At 35.7% G+C, this 18,639-nt stretch overlaps 1 protein-coding gene across 2 annotated transcripts; it reads right to left on the reverse strand.

Annotated features, from left to right (window-relative positions):
• Positions 1 to 8,197: 8,197 nt before the first annotated feature.
• Positions 8,198 to 18,404, reverse strand: LOC128223844 (uncharacterized). Of its 2 annotated transcripts, none has more exons than XM_052933275.1 (6): positions 18,258 to 18,404; positions 14,525 to 14,615; positions 12,366 to 12,527; positions 11,093 to 11,250; positions 10,370 to 10,585; positions 8,198 to 10,210 (listed from the first exon to the last, which is right to left on the reverse strand). In XM_052933275.1, the coding sequence occupies exons 1-6, from the start codon at positions 18,271 to 18,273 to the stop codon at positions 9,768 to 9,770; spliced, it is 1,086 nt and encodes a 361-aa protein (XP_052789235.1). In that variant the 5' UTR covers positions 18,274 to 18,404; the 3' UTR covers positions 8,198 to 9,767. The 2 variants fall into 2 exon arrangements, with proteins under 2 accessions (XP_052789235.1, XP_052789237.1); XM_052933277.1 differs by lacking the exon at positions 18,258 to 18,404 and adding an exon at positions 17,842 to 17,872.
• Between the last annotated feature and the right edge of the window lie 235 nt (positions 18,405 to 18,639).

The raw sequence follows: 18,639 nt of genomic DNA on the forward strand, positions 1-18,639 counted from the left end.
CTCAATACGGTTTTCCATGGTTAGCATCACATTCATACGCACAATCAAATGAATAAAAGTATAAGCATCTATTTAATTCATAAAAATATGTTAATTTATTTTGATTAGAAATAAATTTTATTTTTTTTCGCGAAATTAAATTTAATGGTTGTTGTTCACGTTACTAAGCAATTGGAATATACGGTCGCTATCGATAAAGTTATTACGGACTGGTTCGCGATATTTTACAGTAGTTTAAGGTACAATTTTGACCAAAACTAAACCGGTCAATGAATCGTGAATCTCATTTTCATTGCAAAACTCGTGGTGTGCGGACCGAAATGAAAATGCTCTTTGAAATTTTACTTGTGTTATTTAATTAAATTAAAAATTAATAAAAAAATACACGATTTAATACGTCTGAGTCAGCTATGAAGGAAATGTGCGAGAAAAGGAGCAACCACGTGCACGGCGGCAAAGGCAGTCAGGGCAGATACCCCTGGTACCGCAGATACCTCTGGCACCACAGATACCGCTGACAAACCTAGATGGAAACGGCATTGAGGGTAATGTTATTGATTTTAAAGATATAATTGCTCGGTCCCGATGTTACCCCCTCTATCTTCTGAAAATGATGTTCCCACAGAGGATATGGATGCTTGGTGTGGCTTGGCGGGGTCTGGCCAAGCTGGAACCATCCTCATGGGTGCACACTTAAGTGATGGTGCGTATAGTTTGGCGAATGATTTGTCAATACATGTACCAACACAAACGAAACAGCAAATCATGAGGGGTATATACAGATTTGGCCATTTTTTTAAAGTGGCAATGTAATTGAATTACAGGTGCACAGGTTGCGCATCGTACTGTATCCAGAACAGCACTTTTTTATTACTATTTAGGTTCAAAGCAGTAAGTTAAAACACTACATGGGACGTTTAGGCTGTAGGCTGCGTTTGTTCAATGTTAATTCACAACTGTTTTTACATGTTTTGCACTGTTATGTAGCTATTTGTTAAACAAATACGTGATAATTCTAAACAAAATCAACGAAAAACCTCGGAAAAACACGGCAAAGTCATGTGTTGTGGATGTGTATATATGTTTCCTTTTCTTTAGTGTGGGAGTCGTAAGACGTTCAGCCGCCTTCCACATTAATAAAACGGTTGGGATACTGGTATATTTTGCTTATGAAGGATCTGCTTTATTCGCTTTAATGGCGGAAATGTTCCCTTTATAAATAGTTTCACTTATATGAGTTATAGCGGTCTGCGATTGCGGTGTTTCTATCAAATATTTACTTAGCACTTAGAGACGGCTTTGGTGCAACTAGAATTTCTGAGAACGTGGAACTTCTTCGGTATATTAACGAATATAACGATTACTATCATATTAATTATTTCGACTATAGCAGATAGTTTTTGTTAAAAAGCACCTTATAATTTAAATTTCGCGGCTCTGGTGGCCTTGAGGGAAAGGGAGGTGGCTCGGTCTGTGTCGGCCCTTTTTTTAAGTAGGCCAGCTATAATTCTATAATTTCATCATTTAAATTACTCGTAATGAGTGATAGTATAATTTATATCCAAGACGAAATTGCCTTTTTGTGTATGTTTTCAAGGTCATTGAACGTTCCAGATGACTTGAGAGCAAAGGTGCCTTCCTCTCTGATCATTTTGTACATAAGCATATAAAATAAAAGTTTGTACTCTTACCAGTTATCAGTCCCTGTGGAAGTGCTTTAAGCAGAAACTAACTTTCATTTATTGCTTTATTTTGGCACTAAGACTATGGGTCATGTACCCATACTTTATTAAGCTTTGTCTTACTTCAAGAATTCAGATCACGTGTGTGCATTACAGATGGGGTGGCCGTCGGGTTTTTAAGGATGTTTTGTGTCAAATATGGTGGGTTTCTATAGAAATTAATTTTGGAATAGTAAAACTGCGTTGTTTGCTGTGTTCAAGATTGTTTGTGGTGGATTTATCTTTTTTAAAGACATTTTTCGCGGTTTAAAAGCAGCTACTCAATTAGTAGTCAATAGTAAAAATGACGTCATAGCCCTGCAGAAACGCAAATCTTGTGATTACCAGGTGAAAACAAGGATTGCCGCAAATCAAAGTGACAGTGCGTTATCTTAAAGACTATGACGATACATTTATGTTACAAAAATGCACATTATTCAAGTGGTTTCCGACTTAGAATGTGAAACCATGGTTATAAGTTATATTAACATTTCTTCGCATTATATTATAGTGAGGTGAAGGATTAATATGGGTAAAAATGTAAATAACGAGAATGAAGTTGCGGATGTTTGTTATTTCGTATAGCTCAAAAATGCAGTTTTAAAAAGTTTAGCAACCACATCCTGAATATCAACTTATGAAAATGTAGGTAAGTCATATAATACTAAATCATTAATTATGATCCAACGAGTGTCACTTTCCCGGATATATCAGTATTGTCAATACCATTAGATGGCTACATTGTGTCCAATCCAAAATATTGTAAGAAAATAAAGATCGTTTGAAATTTGAAATTCTTCAACACATGTACAACATAAGAGAAGGCTCGTCACGACAATGTGGCTTAGCATGGCGCTCAGATGACCAGCAATTCAGGTTACGACAGACCGTGATGAGCTCCACCATTATGGTCCACATGCTGGGTTACAAGGAAGTCCGGATGCGATACCCCAGCCCTTTTTTCAAAGAGACCCCTTGGTTCGTTAACGTGCTCGGTGTAAAGCACCGATACACGGTGTTCAACTTTCCTGAGTTAAACCAGTACTGAGTACAACACCTACCTTTAAATGCCGAGCGCCAGGATAGGGAGCTACTTGTACCAACTTTTAACGTCTTTCGGTATGACGCAGCCAGAGTTAGAACCCAAACCTCCCGCTCCGTAGCCGGACGCCTTAACCACTAGGCCACGGAGACGGTCATGGAATACATGAATACATATAACATGACATCGGCAATCATTGGTGAATCAACATTTCGCTGTATTTTGAATTCACATCACGATCGATTTGCCAAAAAACGCGATTTTTATACCGTCGGGCGTTTATATACCACGTTTCCGGTTAACCGATGGATACAGCACTGTCTTCAATTATATATTAAATAAACTGATCACGGTTCCGTCATCTCTAATTTAAATACTTAAAGTGGATGCCAGCGTTGATCTGTATGCTTGTTGTTAAAAACGGGTCATAACCCCAATACTTTCACATGCTTCAAATATGAGATCTTAAATCGGCGAGGGGCTTTACCGCATCATAAATTAGTCACCACTTAGTTGTTTAGCAACCTGCATGTGGCACCCTCAGGCGAGTGTTTGGCAACATCGACGCTTAATATATCAAGCAATCATATAAAACAATATTTCAAAAATAAAAAAAATACTCGGATATTTATTTAAGTTGTACAAAAAACACAACACCTTTCTCTTACACCAATGAAATACAAATTATTTTGTTTTCCAAACATATTATTGAAACACATAAAATACCGACTAAATTTATAATGAATATTTCAATCATGACAAGAACACAATAAAAGATAAGTATTCTCTTCACACTTATCGATTTCTTTCTGTGAAAAAAACAACACTAAAAGTAAAAAAGGGATATTTTCACCGCAAACTAAGAGATGAACATCACTAAGAACTGCATTAAACCTCAGTTGAAGTTACCTAACTGAAAAATAAACAACAAAAATGTGTCATAAACAATAACTTGAAACTAATGAAATACTGCATATGTTAATTAAGCGGTTCTGATTTTGAAATTAACATAACTTACCGTCAATGAGGGAACTGGTAACATATTGATAAAATTGTATTCCTTACAAAACAATAATAGGCGCAAAAGAAAATTCTTGAGCAAAGATTCGATGTTTATTCATTCAGATTATATCCTTTATCTGAATGACCGAGCTGAAACTTCACATACCAATTAAAAACTGGGATACTCCACCGTTAAACAATCTTACACATCAAATGTCAACAACGAAACTGTCTTCACTGTTTGTTTTCATAAAAATGGACTTATAGTGAACTTCTTGTAATGAGTCAGAATTCGGACACGATCATGGGGCTTTTAATATTCTCACAACACAAAACCAATACAGTGGCTATAACGTATATTACGTATTATATGAACGCAGTAAATGATCGAATTGTTGAGCTACGGGTAACAATAAACTAAAATGGACCATTGTTATATGGGACCTTAATAGCATATACAAACTTTAACTTACATAGTCTTAACTTGAAGGAAGTCATATATATATCACAGTGCATAGCTGATTTATTGAGAAGTATTGCATTACTATTTTGCATCAACATAATTTATTTTAATAAACTCCTTGGGGTGTAATTAGACCTCGGAATAGGTCGACGTCTATGATATGCATAAAATAGGATGGGATTGCTTCTCAATATACGTAATGTAAATTTCCTTTCCTTTTTCCAAACTTTATATCAACCGGGTTCAAGTATTACTTTCTGTGAAGACAAGTTGGCTTAAAGGTTTCTTTATGTTGAATTTTGTAGAATGTTGAGGTAATGAGGTATGCTGAGGTAATTCTGATGTTATGCTGAGGTAATGAGGTATGTCGAGGTAATGAGATATGCTAAGGTAATTAGGTATGCTTAGGTAATGAGGTAGGCTGAGGTTATGCTGAGGTAATGAGGTATGCTGATGTTATGCTGTGAGGTAATACCTGTATGTCGAGGTAATGAGGTATGTTAAGATAATGAGGTATGCTGAGGTAATAAGGTATGTAGAGATAATGAGGAATGCTGAGGTTTTGAGGTATGCAGAGATAATGAGGTATTCTGAGGTAATGGAGTATGCTGAGGAAATGCGGTATGCTGAGGTAATGAGGTATACTGATATATTGACCACACTGAACTTATTAGGAATACCTGTAAGACATTCAATATTTCAAAGTCTACTTCGTAGTACGATTTTACGATTTTAGTTTTACAGAACCAGGATAGAGCTAAACTTAGTTATGACCAGATGAATGTCAAAAGTTTCTTGATATCAGTATGTACTTGTTATACAAATGTCCTGCTTACCTGAAGTAAGTTTCAATAAATATTTTACTATGCTAATATGTGTTTCAATATACAGTAGGATTATGCAAAAAGTATGAATTGGTTTTCAATTCAATTTATTTTATGTCTATACCAATATTGATATATTTTCAACATCGCATCCCAATATCATTCAGGATAAGTGAAGGAGATATGATTAACGATGCTGCTGCTAAAAACAGACAATCTCCCAATGCGATTTACACAAACCCCCAATACATATATAGATGTTAGAAGGGACAAAAGGTAACCGTCAATTCTTAAAGATGCACTCTTATTCCCAAAGAAGATTTACCACATTTAATACAATTGTTTTGATATACAAAAAAGGATGAATAAATATCACAAACAATGGTTCTTATGAAGGAGACCGTGTTTAATTTGAAAGAAAGGTGCAAAAAATATGGTATTTCTACCTTATGAAACTATAGTAGATAACAGTAAATCTTTTAGCATTCACCAATCATTTAATATTTTTGTGTTTTCAGCTATTAAATACAAGGGTACAGTTTTGTTATAATTTATTAATATTTTCCATGAATGCATTATTTAGTAAGTAGTTTAAGGTTTATCACTAAAAAATTATGTTTGCTATACATGTGTTTGTATTGATTTTGAATATGCGTGTCACTTTAATTGCATACGTTTGTACTAAAGCTTGCTTGTATCAATATGAGCATCAGTTTGTTTGTAATCAATACAACAAAAGTACCGCATCTTTATATTTTCTAACTGCTTTTGGATTAATGAATGCTAAAATAAAACAGAATCAACTCCTGTTTGTTATTTCCATTCCGGACAAATAATTATATTTGATTTTTTTTGAGATGATTAATTCAAGTATTGAAAATTTGAACATATCGACTGATCTCGGATGATAATCCATTGCATCAAATTATCTTTATCATTGGTTGTATCTCTAACAAACCCCTCTCGTTGTGCCTCTATCAAAATTAGACTGTTTCTGTTTTCGAATTTAACGGCTTTGGTCCCTAAACACTCAATTGAGTTTGAACAATAGCAAAAACAAAATTGCATGATATTAGAAAGTAATGAAATCACCAACTGGGGCTATGCAAGCATATCAAATTATCAGGATCAGTCAGCGCTGGCCTTTTTAAGATCACAGGTAAAATTACCACGGTCGGCTGTTAACAATACCATGTTTTGCTGAATAATCATTCACCAAAATGATTTGAAATTCAATCATGCGAGTACTTGAATGAAAACAGCTTCACTACCATTCTTTCTAAATGGGCCATATGATTAATTCTTATCCTACGCTGACTTAACACTACAATATCTTGACAATGTTCTACCTGGGTAAACATGTTAACATTATACATTTTATGTACCGACCGAAATCGATTCCCGGGCAATGTATGTAAACCAAATTTATAAATATTTAGATATTAAGGAAATAGATTCAATAGAAGCCTTTGTCCCTCTCCCGAACCTTAAACATGTGTATTTGTACAAAACAAATAATTTTAAATACAAATATATGAATTATCATTATTTTTGAAAAAAAATCACGATTAACCAAAATAATACAATAAATTTAGGTGTGTATTTACTGAACAACATTTGTATCATAATTTTTAATAAAACAACTTAAGGTCATTACTACAAATTGATATAAGTTTCAATAATATCAAAATGTGAGGTATAAAAAATATTTTAAGCAACATTTCGTACTATAGGCAATATTTAAGTAACAAAGTATTCCTTATTTAGTTGATTTCACATTTGCCGAGTTATTTGCCCTCAGTCAGCAGGATTGGCCTTCGCTCTTTACAGTGTGTGTATACCACGTGATAAATGACGTCATATATGCTACGTCGGAAGGCAATATTTTGCTTTAAATGAAGACTTAAATCAAAGATAACTTTGCTTTAATTACAGCATTTTAAATAAAACAAAGGGCAGTTTATGCCGCTTAAAGAGCCCCGCCTTCGTTTTATTACCGAAGTTTGATAAGGTAAATAGTTCAATCAAACACTTCGACAAACCTGTTTCCAAAATAATGTTTCGACAGTGCTCCGTCAGACGGCCGTATTGTGAAAAGGTTTGTCGATGTGTTTGAAGAAACTCAACTCTTAATCAAACTCTGGTAAAAGACCGAAGGCGGGGCTCCTTAAGAGGCGTAGACTGCGCTATGTTACCTCGCAAATGGTGAAGAAATAGTGAAATCATTTTTGTTTTAAGTTTTCATTCGAAGCAAAATATTGCCTTCCGACGTAGCATTTATGATGTAATTTATCACGTGGTATACACACACTGCTTTAGGCTCAGGCAAATGCAGCTGACCTCTTTTATTTCCTTTACTGTCAGCTCACGGCTCCGCTTCGTGTCATGCACTTTGCTTTCAAGATCATAATATGTTCTACCCATGTGTTAAAACGGTTACATATGGTTTCACACTGGTTTGAATGAAATCCTGTCCAGCAAGTAAACTGTACATACTGTCCTATCGTACGATGATCTTAAAAGTCATGTTATTGATAAATATACCTGTGTTGGGGCATCGGCGTTGCCGATCCGCAGACATGGTTCGGCTTGTTGCCATGTTAATACTGTGTAGGCACATATAGCCACGGCCCGGGCTGCAAAACTGTGCTTGTGAGTTTTGCGGGGTTTGATATTTGTATTTGATAATTTCAACGTTACTAGTTTACCCTTTATGAGTATCAAGTGTTTCGAAGTTGTCTCGACAATGGTTTTGACATATAATCTGTCCTTCTTATTTAAATTGTTAAGTAAGAATAGGTGTGAATTATATGTGCATCGGAAACTAAATAAGTTTGAAATTTCATCACTTCTTCCGTCATGTCAAACGCATTAGGAACAACATCAAATTAGATGATGAAGATGCTGCTTGCCAGTGTTAATACATGATCTAATATGATGTTAACCATTATAATTTAATAATTAAAACAGAGTGTTTGCTTATGTTCATCCATCACCAAACTAAATTTTGTTTCCATTTACTGGTGAACTGGTTTGTTGTTGTTATAGTGATCCTCTTTGGTGCTAAAACTTTGGTCTTATTAGATATCTGATCCCTAGACAGCCTTTATATTCTTAGATAGATTCAACGAAAGAAACAATGATGTGAATTGTATACACAATATGTTTTTTTTTATTCAAATGTACACTGTAAATACATAAACTTCATGCGATAGATTTGTCATACAAATGTATTTAAATTATGTAAAGTTCAAAACGTTTTACAGAAAATTGTGTAATATTTGTTGTCAAAAAGATAATAAAATATATGTCAATATTATTTCCGTCACTGAAATCACTATCCTCATAAGTGGTCTAAAACTGGATCAACATGCATTCTACATAATTTTTTTAGCCATTTTATTTTTGGAAAATTGAACAAAGAAAATGCGAGAATATCACACGATATAGGAATGTTTCACATTTCATTGGACATTATATTAAGATAAAGTGCTTTGCAATGACGTCAGCATGTTAACAATAAAATATATACCAATATGGCGTTGTTTACGATAAGAGGCAACAGGGCGCCCTCAGCACTGGTATTGGTAAAGCGCAGGCGCGAGTTAAAGACGCTCTTTTCAGGTTAAAAAAAAACACAATAAGGTAGCTATATATAGTTTCCTAACACATAATTATCATATCAAAAACAAACGATATGACAAACCCAAATGTTTCTTTCATTTGCAAAAACATACAATATGACAGATTCCTAACACTATATCATATGTAAATGGTGGTGCATATATAAATACACACACATCATCATTTAAAAGAAATTTTAAATTAATAACATCATCATAATAATTTGAGGATTAGGTACAATACACTAGCCGCTCCCCAATAATGGAACAACAAAATTAGAAAACACGATGGGATTAACACTTAGATGTAATGTAATACAAACAATTAAAAGTAAACTATGTAGTGACATAAAACAACTAACGAGGATACACTTCTCAGACAGTTATATTTTAAACTGAATGTTTTATAACAAATTGTACCTTCACACTTTGGGGTTTATTTAGGTAATGAATGGTTCGAGGACAAACAGAAAGTTAGTCTAGAGAGGTGAAGATATACATATCGAAAAATGAAATTGTATCTTAAATATATGAAACCAGTTTAAAACATGACCTCATACAAAGGATTGTACATACATGAAGTTTACATGGACTTAACTAATTACAAATACATGGACAGCACAAGTGACATAACAAAACGTATTGCTTTGGTGAAGTTAACCTGTCTACATAAAAAGGCAAAACAGCTTACAGCATTGATGTAAAACGGGACTTAAGTGTGTGACACCAGATTCCAACAAAACTTTTATAGTAAAAAAGTATATATGTTTACTTATAGTCATTAGTATATGTATTTATTGATTAATTAACAACATGGCACTTTGTCATGAATCTTTGTCAAAATTCCATTCACATATATTGTCCTGGTGTTATCCTTAAAATATTCAGGTAACTCAGATCAATACATATGTAAATAAAGGATGAATGAACCTTTTATGAGTTTTGGTCAAACGTTTATGCGTTGTCTAATTTCAATTTATTGTCATTTCATGCAAGTCAGTTTAATGTATTTTTGTTACATCTGGCTTCCGGAATCTGACCACAATATAGTCGGTTGGCATCTTTTGGCGAGGAAATCAAAAGGGCAATCCTCTAGTATGCTCTCTTTGTAAGCAAATAGTAAATCATGATAGCCAGAATCACCACTACAACACCAAATGTGATCGCACCGTTCCAATTTCCATCTATTTCCATATCTCTAGACTCTTTCTTTGATTTAAGTTTGCTTGCTGCTGCTTTCTTGGTTGGTTTCCCATAATCATGACCCCGTCTGAGGTGCATCATCTTTTCAATGAACCTAAGTGCAATGTTGTCAATATAAGGATTGTCGGAGCCATGCCCATCAACATAACTGACCCATCGAAAACAGTTGCTTTCCATTGACCCTTCCATGCTGAAATGGTTAGCAACCTTTGCCTCAAACTTTTTGAAGACCTCTTCTGTAACAATCTTTTCTCCCGTAGTTTGTGCCTCATAAAGCTTTTGGTCATGAACCAGATCGTACTTTGTTATTACAACGAAGACGTCAACTGGATCTAGATAAAATAAAATCACAAATGCTTTTAAAGAAAATCTTAATAAACGGATGTTTTAGTCCACATACTTTTGTTTGTTATACGCAATAAAATAAAAATAAATAATGATGTACAACTATATATTGATCAACACGACATAACATAAAGCGTTTTACTAACATTTTGGCTTCCCACTTCGATCATCATACTCTCGCAAAACTGATTGAAGGCAATCCACCAAGTTTCCCGGAAAGGATTCTTGGCAGCTGGCAACAAAAATCACCTTTGTGACTTTATTTTCGTCGGAACATTCTAAATGGTCTTGTAATGATCCAATACCATGTTCGCTTTGCTTATCGTCTAAAAACTGAATCGAGGTTCCAGGCGAGACATAGCCTGTGTAAACAAACAGAATGAATAAAATGTATTTGTTTAGTTGGAGCCTGTATAACACAAATCATGAATATATTTTGTAATATGATTCATTGAGAGACAAAACGACTAACAAATTGGAATAAACTTAACTAATCCATTGATAAAATAATATGTCAACGATGGGCAAAATAAAAAGTCGAATTGTCAAAAACGTTTTTCAGCAGTTCAAAAAAAACATTGGCATGGTCAATGTACAGTCAATGGAAACATTACTAAATTCATCTTTAATGACAACAGCAGTTGTACGGCGAAGTAACTACATAAAAAGACCTACAAAATACGGCATTTAATGCATATGTTATAGTATAATAGTCTATAGGCTGACAGCTGAAGGTTTCAAAATCGGACGCGATGCACCAATGTACTTTCAGTGATGTCAAAGCCATGACCAATCGTATATCAATAAACAACGAATAAGTTATAATCAAATAATACTTAAATACATCGGTGTGAAAAAATGATTGATACCTCCAAAGTATGCCCTAAGAATCTCCTTTAAACGGCCCGAATCTTCATCTCCTTTCCCTGCTGCGTCTATAATAGTTGGCAGTTTACTCAGACCTTTTTTAAGTATATCTTTTTCGAGCGGCTCCATATCGTACTTTTTTATCCCGCACTGAACAAAGCTGCAAGGACAAAAACTAACTTTCAATAACATATTTTAAACAACAGACACAACCACATTAGCTAAAAAGACTTGGTTACGAGGCAATATCAAGATTCAAAACAACAATACAAGAATATTCAAATAGAAAGCATATCTCTACATCAATGGTTAATTTACATTTATAAATATATATTAAGAGGGAAGGGCGAAAACAAAATACTCAAAAATAAAATATATTTCAGAGGCATTCAATTTGATTTACATATAGTGAGCAGTCCTTAGAACGTCATCAAATCAAACAATAGTGAACATATTTCTCTTCATAAATCGTATTGTCAACGTTTTGTTTGGATTATTAGCATATACGTATCTTTCATGGCCGAGAGTGTAAGATAGGTTCATTCCGCGAAACACCCTGCGCGAGGGTCGGGATGAACCTATCTTACACAAGCGGCTATGGTAGATGCTTTTTCTCCCACCTCAGTTACACAAAATTAAGTAAAAATGTATTTTTGCTGGAACTCTTTTGTACATAGTGAAAATAATTGCGTATGGATATGCGATAATTCGTGGATGTCATGGATACCCGCGCAGTAAATCAGGTTATGTTTATAGTCAATTCGGTCTTTAAATAGTTCTAAGGAGAGTGAAGCAGTTTTTCTTGAATGGTGCGTGAAAACTGTTTTATGGTGATATTTGAAGCGAGAAATAATTAATTAGCGTTCTAAATATTGCCACAAGACAAGATTTCCATGATGCTACAGACGACAGTCTTCAGCAAAGGGTAATTAAAATGTGGTGACTATTGAAAAGGAGTTCCATACGGGCATTTTATCTTCGCCCGCGGGCAAGATAAGAATTTCTAGCATGGTTAAATTATTGGATCTACTTATCTGAGGTGAGAGAAAAAAAGTATCTATGATACCTTACATAGGCAGTCGTAAAAGTGGTCATGCCAAGCAGTTATCATATAGTTAAATGTTAACTTGCATTATTAGCTGATATATGTATTTTCAGAAAAATATATTTTGTTTACAATAGGAGTAAGCTGTTTTATATTGAAATTAAGGTTGTGCTACTATAATTATACAATTTTCCCATTAAAACGAAGTTTTACGAATGCAGAAAGTATACCTTTGGAGAGTAAGCGTCTTGGTTTGAGCTTGTCCTTTTCCTGTCAACGCCTTTGAATAATACTTTCCACAGAGGGCCTTAACCATGGTGTTTACCATTGCGCTTTTTCCAGCCCCTGGTGTCCCAAGAAGAAACACCACTTCTGGATAGGTGCGGTCTGGCCTGTATATAAATAATAAACATTTGTAACGTTTTTAACATTTATTTTGTATTGTTCATATTTGACAAGGTTCTTGTGCATCAAATTGAAAATATCAAAATGTTAATTTACCTACTCTCCCGACAAGTTTTGTCTAAAACCTAAAACCTCATGACATTCGCTAATACAACAAATCGGACCCCGCCAATGAAACCTCATGACATTCGCTAATACAACAAATCGGACCCCGCCAATGAAACCTCATGACATTCGCTAATACAACAAATCGGACCCCGCCAATGAAACCTCATGACATTCGCTAACACAACAAATCGGACCCCGCCAATGAAACCTCATGACATTCGCTAATACAACAAATCGGACCCCGCCAATGAAACCTCATGACATTCGCTAACACAACAAATCGGACCCCGCCAATGAAACCTCATGACATTCGCTAACACAACAAATCGGACCCCGCCAATGAAACCTCATGACATTCGCTAATACAACAAATCGGACCCCGCCAATGAAACCTCATGACATTCGCTAATACAACAAATCGGACCCCGCCAATGAAACCTCATGACATTCGCTAATACAACAAATCGGACCCCGCCAATGAAACCTCATGACATTCGCTAACACAACAAATCGGACCCCGCCAATGAAACCTCATGACATTCGCTAATACAACAAATCGGACCCCGCCAATGAAACCTCATGACATTCGCTAATACAACAAATCGGACCCCGCCAATGAAACCTCATGACATTCGCTAACACAACAAATCGGACCCCGCCAATGAAACCTCATGACATTCGCTAACACAACAAATCGGACCCCGCCAATGAAACCTCATGACATTCGCTAACACAACAAATCGGACCCCGCCAATGAAACCTCATGACATTCGCTAACACAACAAATCGGACCCCGCCAATGAAACCTCATGACATTCGCTAATACAACAAATCGGACCCCGCCAATAAAACCTCATGACATTCGCTAATACAACAAATCGGACCCCGCCAATGAAACCTCATGACATTCGCTAATACAACAAATCGGACCCCGCCAATGAAACCTCATGACATTCGCTAACACAACAAATCGGACCCCGCCAATGAAACCTCATGACATTCGCTAATACAACAAATCGGACCCCGCCAATAAAACCTCATGACATTCGCTAACACAACAAATCGGACCCCGCCAATGAAACCTCATGACATTCGCTAATACAACAAATCGGACCCCGCCAATGAAACCTCATGACATTCGCTAATACAACAAATCGGACCCCGCCAATGAAACCTCATGACATTCGCTAATACAACAAATCGGACCCCGCCAATGACTTTCATAACTGTGTCAATAGAAAATGGATTCAAATTATCAGTTACATATTATTTGGATATCCTAAGATAAATACCTTCAAATGAAGTTTCTTATGTTGTCATAATTGTGGCCCAACCCAATTGTATGGTAATGTTGTTTCTCGAAACTATGTTTATCACGTGTGTATATTATTTACAATAAAATACGATTAAACTAAACAGTTGAACTTATGTGGTTATACATTTACTTACTGAAACCATGCTTTTGCAACTATTCTTCGTTGTATTTTATTTCAAATAACAAATGTTAAACCAGCTAATTAAACTGCATTTACAAGGCACCGTTAACGAGCCAATAAAGAGGTCGGAAAACAATACTTGTTTTTGAGTACTACGTCATCAAGGTAATAGAATATGAAAGAATAATGTTTAAGCGCGTATTCGATTTCCATCTCCATTCGATCTCCGTCATCTAGGTATAAGTAGTCTAGTGAATGGTTGACGATAATGACTGCTACAAAATCCCGAGGAAAGCGTGTATATGTACAAGAAGAATGTCGCCTTTCTTGTCAACATGCACGTGCCTTACTAGCTTTTACTATTCCTACTACTAGTATGTTAGTGGTTACTTTGCACTTGCAATAACTGTTTACTGATAAAAGTAAAACTATCATGTTACCTGTTACATAACTGTGCAATTTGTATCAACAAGTCTGTGTTTCTTTCCTTAACCTTCTCAAATTCTTTTTCCCTTGGCTCAATATCAACATCTAAAATAAACAAGATGAATTTAACATTTCACTAAAAACAATGGGTACACATTCGAAGTGACCTTCAACATCAGCGGCCGATGTCGCTGCTGGAAGAGTCGTAATGCCGGCGTTGCCCACGATCCCTTTTAAAACAAGTTATCACAGTAAACAGTTTTTGAGCAAGTTTGATGTTTTGGTTCAAATTAAAATGTATAAATGAAAACGGTCAAATTAAATATTTGTTTTATTATATTTCCTAGCGGGACACACATCTTGATACGACGTTTATTATATGTCCAAATTGTAGTTATTCGTACTGTTATACGTATATGTTTGAAAGAATAACGCTGTAATCCCTTTGAGATGATTTTTATTAAAGGATATATTTTCTTGTATTGTGTAATAATTTTATATTCTATACCCGGGATTATGTTGTACTTGTGATTTAACTCGAAAGGCACCTGCATTGTGACCCGGCTTAAACTTTATGCCATTCAGCCTGCATTGTGACACGGCTTGGGCTTTACGCAATTAAGCCTGCATTGTGACCCGGCTTAAACTTTATGCCATTCAGCCTGCATTGTGACACGGCTTGGGCTTTACGCAATTAAGCCTGCATTGTGACCCGACTTGAACTTTATGCCATACAGCCTGCATTGTGACCCGGCTTGAACTTTGTGCCATTAAGCCTGCATTGTGACCCGGCTTGAACTTTATGCCATACAGCCTGCATTGTGACCCGGCTTGAACTTTATGCCATACAGCCTGCATTGTGACCCGACTTGAACTTTATGCCATACAGCCTGCATTGTGACCCGGCTTGAACTTTATGCCATACAGCCTGCATTGTGACCCGACTTGAACTTTATGCCATACAGCCTGCATTGTGACCCGGCTTGAACTTTATGCCATACAGCCTGCATTGTGACCCGGCTTGAACTTTATGCCATACAGCCTGCATTGTGACCCGGCTTGAACTTTATGCCATACAGCCTGCATTGTGACCCGGCTTGAACTTTGTGCCATTAAGCCTGCATTGTGACCCGGCTTGAACTTTATGCCATTCAGCCTGCATTGTGACCCGGCTTGAACTTTGTGTCATTAAGCCTGCATTGTGACCCGGCTTGAACTTTATGCCATTAAGCCTGCATTGTGACCCGGCTTGAACTTTGTGCCATTAAGCCTGCATTGTGACCCGGCTTGAGCGTTGTGTCATTAAGCCTGCATTGTGACTCGACTTGAACTTTGTGCCATACTGCCTGCATTGTGACTCAACTTCAAATTTATGTCATTAAGCCTGCATTTTGACTCGGATTGAACTTAATGTTATTAGGCCTGCATTGCGACACGGCTTGAACTGTATGCCATTAAGCCTGCATTGTGACACGCCTTGAACTTTATGCCATACTGCCTACATTGTGACCCGTCTTGAACTTTATGCCATTAAGCCTGCATTGTGACCCGGCTTGAACTGTATGCCATATAGTCTGCATTGTGACCCGGCTTGAACTTTATGCCTTTAAACCTGTATTTTGACTGGGCTTGAACTATGTGCCATTAAGCCTGCATTGTGACCCGTCTTGAACTTTATGCCATACAGCCTGCATTGTGACCTGTATTGAACTTTATGCCATACAGTTTGCATTTTGACCCGGCTTGAACGTTATGCCATTAAACCTGCATTTTGACATTGTTTCAATTTAATGTAATCAAGAATGCAATGGGACACGGCTTGAACTTCATGCCATACAGCCTGCATTGTGACTCGGCTTGAACTTTGTGCCGCTAAGCCTGCATTGTGACCCGGCTTGAACTTTATGCCATACAGCCTGCATTTTGACCCGGCTTGAACTTTGTGCTGTTAAGTCTGCATTGTGACCCGGCTTGAACGTTATGCCATACAACCTGCATTGTGACCCGGCTTGAACTTTATGCCATACAGCCTGCATTGTGACCCGGCTTGAACTTTATGCCATACAGCCTGCATTGTGACCCGACTTGAACTTTGTGCTATTAAGCCTTATTGTGACCCGGCTTGAACTTTATGCCATTAAGCCTGCATTGTGACTCGGCTTGAACTTAATGCAATTAAGCTTGCATTTTATCTAAGATTTACGGGCGTCGATGTCATCTTAATTGGATAAGGTATTTTAAAGAAAAGGGCTTTATGACCAAAATATGGCAAAAAGTTATGATTTAAGTTTATGGTTTTGTAGTGCGATAATGTAAGAAAATCAAGAACTTTTTATAGATCATTTTAAATACCATAAGAGGACTTTTTCAGCAAAAAAATGATAAAACACTTTAATTGACACTCTGTTTGTCTTTCATTTACGTGTCAGTAACGCCTTGATTTGCGTTCTGTTATTTCCACTGTATTATAATCATACAGTATGCTATTGTTAACATAGATTATACTCATGATTCTCTTTATATGTCATTATATTTGGTTTAGGTGTTTAGACATACACTACACTATAAGCTTCAGATAAGGATTAATAAGAATATTTTAATCAAGAGGTCTTAAATACGCCCTGTTATGCATCTGACAGTTAAGGGCCGACCAAAATTTAAAATGTTTAAAAAAATATTTTTTATTTAGTTTTGAGGTTCATTATTTAGCAGGCGTAATTCATATATCCGTTGCAACATGTAAGGCTGAAATTAAGAGTTGAACTTTTTTTACGAAAAAAGATTTTATAAGATTTCCAATCAAAAAGCATTTACGTTTTACCGGAAATGTCTTAATACAAAATGAAGATGTTTATGAGTCAAATTCATCGGAACTACACAATCAACAACGTATTGAGGCTATTTAAAAAAAAAAGATATTTGCAGTTTTGAATCCAGGAACTGATTTTTTTCGACTGTCTTTCCTTTTTTTGAATAACTTTCGTCCTTGATAAAATATGTCATCAACAACTCTCAGGGTATTGTTGATTAGGTAGTCTCGGTCATTTTGACATAAAATCAAAGTAATAATGTCGATTTTTCCGAAATAAATGTGAATGCTACTCCCACAAAACATGTCACCAAGAATAAATGTTTTACTCCTAAAAAAGATCGTTCTTAAAAACTAACTAAAACATTTTTTTTGTAACGCTTTATGTGTTGACCTTTCCCACCCACTTTTACACTGTGGTCGGCCCTTAACCCGATTATCTACTGTTGATAATAACACAATGGCTAAATTATGCTCAGAACGACTAAGTTTACGTAAAAGTATCATGTACATAGTGCAAACCTTCCACTGCAGCCATGTTTAAACTACGTCTCCACTATACATTTCAGATAAGGTGAATGGAAAACACTGCTTTCGTTTTCAAATACAAAATACAAGAACAACTGCAGGCACAAACATAAAATGAATGCATTAAACATATCTATATAAAACAAAAGAAATTCGTTTGTGTTTCTCAATCGTACATTACATAGTTAGTTTGAACATAATCAAATTCAACAATAGTATGTTTTAATCAAAACGCAATGTGTTCTAAAAATATCTCATATTCGACAATAAAACGTATTTAAAAGTTTTTTTGAATAAAAGTCGAATGTATCAACAATAAAACTAAATATTATTGAATACAAGTATGTTGTTGGATTAGTATAAAAACATGGTCAATGATATGAAAAAAGAACAAAATAAGTGTTTCAAACCTTCCACTCCAGCCATTTTTAAACTACGTGTCCTTAAAGTTTATGCATTTCATGTATTCTGAATGGAAAAACCCTACTTTCGTTTTTGTTTTGATATTGATGTGTTTCGATTGATTTATCTCAAGCAAATAGTGGCACACATGAAAGGTCACACAATAACTCTCTTTTGTTAATGTTTTCAAATTTCGTAAACGTCAGTTAAGGTATTAGCCTGATAGGGGTGCGTTAATCGATATGAACTACAGCTGTAGTTACTATGCCTTGCTGATATACAAACATGATATACTTAAAGGTCATACATATGTAGGATAAATTCCTTTCAAGGGACCTAACTATAGCGTATCTCCTTAATGTTTCAAATTGGGTTATCCTTTAATAACGT

This window comes from Mya arenaria, chromosome 17, assembly GCF_026914265.1.
Source record: "Mya arenaria isolate MELC-2E11 chromosome 17, ASM2691426v1".
In the NCBI taxonomy this organism is placed as follows: domain Eukaryota; kingdom Metazoa; phylum Mollusca; class Bivalvia; order Myida; family Myidae; genus Mya; species Mya arenaria.